Source organism: Chenopodium quinoa, unplaced genomic scaffold (genome assembly GCF_001683475.1).
Source record: "Chenopodium quinoa cultivar QQ74 unplaced genomic scaffold, ASM168347v1, whole genome shotgun sequence".
In the NCBI taxonomy this organism is placed as follows: Eukaryota; Viridiplantae; Streptophyta; class Magnoliopsida; order Caryophyllales; family Amaranthaceae; genus Chenopodium; species Chenopodium quinoa.
In genome coordinates this window covers 2,108,794-2,112,170 of record NW_018743858.1, presented here as the reverse complement: position 1 = coordinate 2,112,170, position 3,377 = coordinate 2,108,794, and the positions used below count along the sequence as shown (strand labels likewise).

General features: G+C 39.9%; 1 protein-coding gene across 1 annotated transcript; it reads left to right on the top strand.

Moving 5' to 3' along the window:
• The first annotated feature begins 1,385 nt into the window (after nucleotides 1–1,385).
• Nucleotides 1,386–2,300, top strand: LOC110686480. The gene has a single exon (XM_021863106.1). It carries the CDS (start codon nucleotides 1,386–1,388, stop codon nucleotides 2,298–2,300), a length of 915 nt encoding a protein of 304 aa, XP_021718798.1.
• The last annotated feature ends 1,077 nt before the right edge of the window (nucleotides 2,301–3,377 follow it).

The window sequence follows — 3,377 nt, the reverse complement described above, 5'->3', positions numbered from 1 at the left end:
ATTTTTTTTTTAAAAAAAAAAAAAAAAAAAAAAAACTATTTTCTTCTTTGGAAAGATGATTGAGAAAAGGATGCTCGGGTTCTCATAACGAGGCCTATAATGGGTACGCCTCTCTGTCTAGGCAAGGCTCTCCCCGACGCTGTGGGTAACTTACCTGGGAGACTCGGGCTCGACCATCCTATATCATGAGTCAAGTACATTATTAATTTCAAAAGAAAATGAAATGAAATTTTTTTTAAGTTTCAAAGACTATGTGTGCATGTAAGATAAGTATATTATGAATTTTTGAAGAAGTCCATGGACATGATCTTTGAGTATATATGTGGCCCATATATGTTAAACTTATATGTTTGTGAACATTGGTATGTTTATATGGATACTTATTGAATTATTGTTTTCTAAACAGATGTTGGATGATATTAGGAAGAAGTACTTTAACATTCACTACTTGAAAACTGATGCAATCAGTGTTAGCGACTTTGTGACTGGAATAACAGTATTAGCTCTACACTACTATGAGAAGTATAATCTTGAAGTCTTCACCCAACCCCCTTGGATAGTTCTTTTGGCATTAGCCCACTTACCCAAGCTTAAGAAGTACTACCATCTATTTGAGAAGTATGGGGATGTGATTAAGGAGGATGGGCTTTGGAATGAGAGGCATCACCATGAAGGGAAATGGCTAGCCACCTTGACCCATTTTAAGAATGACCTACACTATTTGGAGCGTTACTATGAACCTAAGAGGAAGTCCGTCAAGCCACCTAAACTTACCCCTCACCACACATTAAGAGAGGTGGACCAACTCCGATATCTAAATGCTCAACTTCCTTTCTCTTACCCAAAGTATGAGGAAGACTTTGACTCTTCTGATGATGAATCCATTCCACCACTTGGACGGCGTAAGAACTACCCTCATCCTTCCCACTTTTCCCAGTACAATGTACCTATACCACGTGAACATCCAAAACCTCAAACAAAAGCCCGAATTCTAAAAAGGCCTAGAGTCCATGACTTCTCATCATCTTCTAGCTCCAACTCTTCACCTCCTCCACAACCCAACAACCCAAACCCTCAAGGAAACCCAAATCCAAAGTCAGGACAAACCCCAAACTACAGTGACTATGTACCAACCTACTTGAAGGAGCCCAATGGTAACAAGAAGGCTGACAATGAAGATCAAGAGTTCGACACAGTAGAAGAGGAGGGATCAATTAAATGATTTATGTTATGATTGTTTCAATAAATTATATGCATAATAAAGTGTACTCGAATATTAATTAATAATAATAAAGTATTTGCTTGATTTCTTCTATGTTTATGTATATGAATAAATTTTAATTTTTTTCTTTCTTCTTTCTCTCGATTGTGAACATCAAGAAAATATGTCTTTAAAGTTAAAGAATAAGAAAGTTGGTTCCAATATGGGCAAGGTCCTTAAGAAACTAACCGATCTTGCTGAAAACATTACCCAAGTAGCAAACCAAGGGAAGGGTTCAGGAAAGGGGGATACTTTTGGTGAAGTATTCAAGGGAGTAGCTGCAGCCAAACCGCCCTTTTTCTTAGGAAAAGAGGACCCATCTAGCCTTGAAAACTGGATCCGAGAATTTGATAAGTTGTTTGATGCAATCAACTGTCCAGACAATATGAAGGTTAATAATGTTGTATACTACTTAAAAGAAGAAGCTGACTTATGGTGGACCCAAAAGAAAGAAGAATTGATGGTAGACCCTAATTTTGGCTGGGAGGATTTCAAGGTAGCTTTGAGGAAAAAGTTTTATCCTGACCATTTGAGGAAACAGAAATGTTTGGAGTTCACTAACTTAAGGATGGGAACTATGACTGTGAGTGAGTACTATTCTAAGTTCTTAGAGTTGATGAGGTTTGCACCAGAAGTAGTACCAACAGAGGCTATCAAAGCACAAAGGTTCGAGCAGGGGTTAACTTGGAATCTGCAAGGAAAACTGGGTGGGACAACCTTTGAGAGTCTAGATGAGGTGTATGGCCGAGCCGCCCATTTGTATGGAATCAAGGGAAGAGAGCTAGGGAGCATGTCAGGGGAGAAAATAAAGTCCAATGATCAACCCCAAGGGAGCGATAAGAGGCCCAAGAACCATGCAAGTTTTGGGAATGGGAACCATGGGGATAAGAGGGACTTTAAGGGAAATTTTTGGAGAATTTCAAACCATGGTGGTGAGAATAGAGAGAACAAGGAGAGAAACAAGAGAAGTTACTTCTGTAAGAGATGTGAGAAGGACCACCCGGGGAAGGACTGTGCAGGCAATAAAGTGACATGCTGATACTGCCAAAAATTGGGACACCGAGAGTACGAGTGTTTTAAGAAGGAAGCAGATTTGAAGAATGGAAAGGTTCAGGATGGACAGAATCCCCCAAAACCCCCACAAACTAGCGGACCTGCCTAGAACACTGGAATCAGCAATGGTGGAAACACTTCTAAAGGACGGATTTTCGTAATGAATAGCCGTGAAGCTGAGACTTCCAATAATGTGGTAATTGGCACTTTTCTTATACGTTCTTTATCTGTGAAAGTTTTATTTGATTCGGGTGCATCGCACTCTTTTATTTCTAAGACAGTAATAGAAAGTCTCCAGTTAGAAAGTCCAGAGTCAGTCTCCTTGGATATAGCTATTCCAACAAGTGAAGTTAGGGAGTGTTCTAGACTTTTTAGAAATATACCCCTAACTATTTCAGAAGTAGAGTTTCCATCGGACCTAATTGATTTCGATCTCAACGACCTCGATGTGATTGTGGGAATGGACTGGTTGGGAAAGTACAAAGCCCAGATATATTGTTCAGCACAAAAAGTCACGCTCTATGGCCCAACAAAGACCAGAGTGACTTATAGGAAGGAAGGGAAAATTCAAGGAATAAGGATTATTTCGGCTTTACAACTTCAAAAGTGCCTCAAGAAAGGGTATCCGTTATTCATGTGTAGCCTCCAAGAGATAAGGGGTGAAGAAGAGAAGAGTGATAGAAAATTACCTGTTGTGGAAGAATTTCCCGATGTATTTCCCGATGAAATACCAGGCATGCCACCAGAAAGAGATGTGGAATTCACGATTGACTTGGTTCCTGGAACTGGACCTATTTCCAAGGCTCAATACAGAATGGCCCCAGCTGAGATGAAAGAGCTAAAGGCCCAATTGGAAGATTTGCTTGAAAAGGGATATATTAGACCCAGTTCCTCATCCTGGGGAGCTCCAGTATTGTTTGTGAAGAAAAAGGATGGGAGTTTACGGTTATGTATTGATTACCGTGAGTTGAATAATGTCACCGTAAAGAACAAATACCCACTACCCCGGATCGATGATTTATTTGACCAGTTAAAGGGAGCAGGAACATTCTCGAAAATAGAT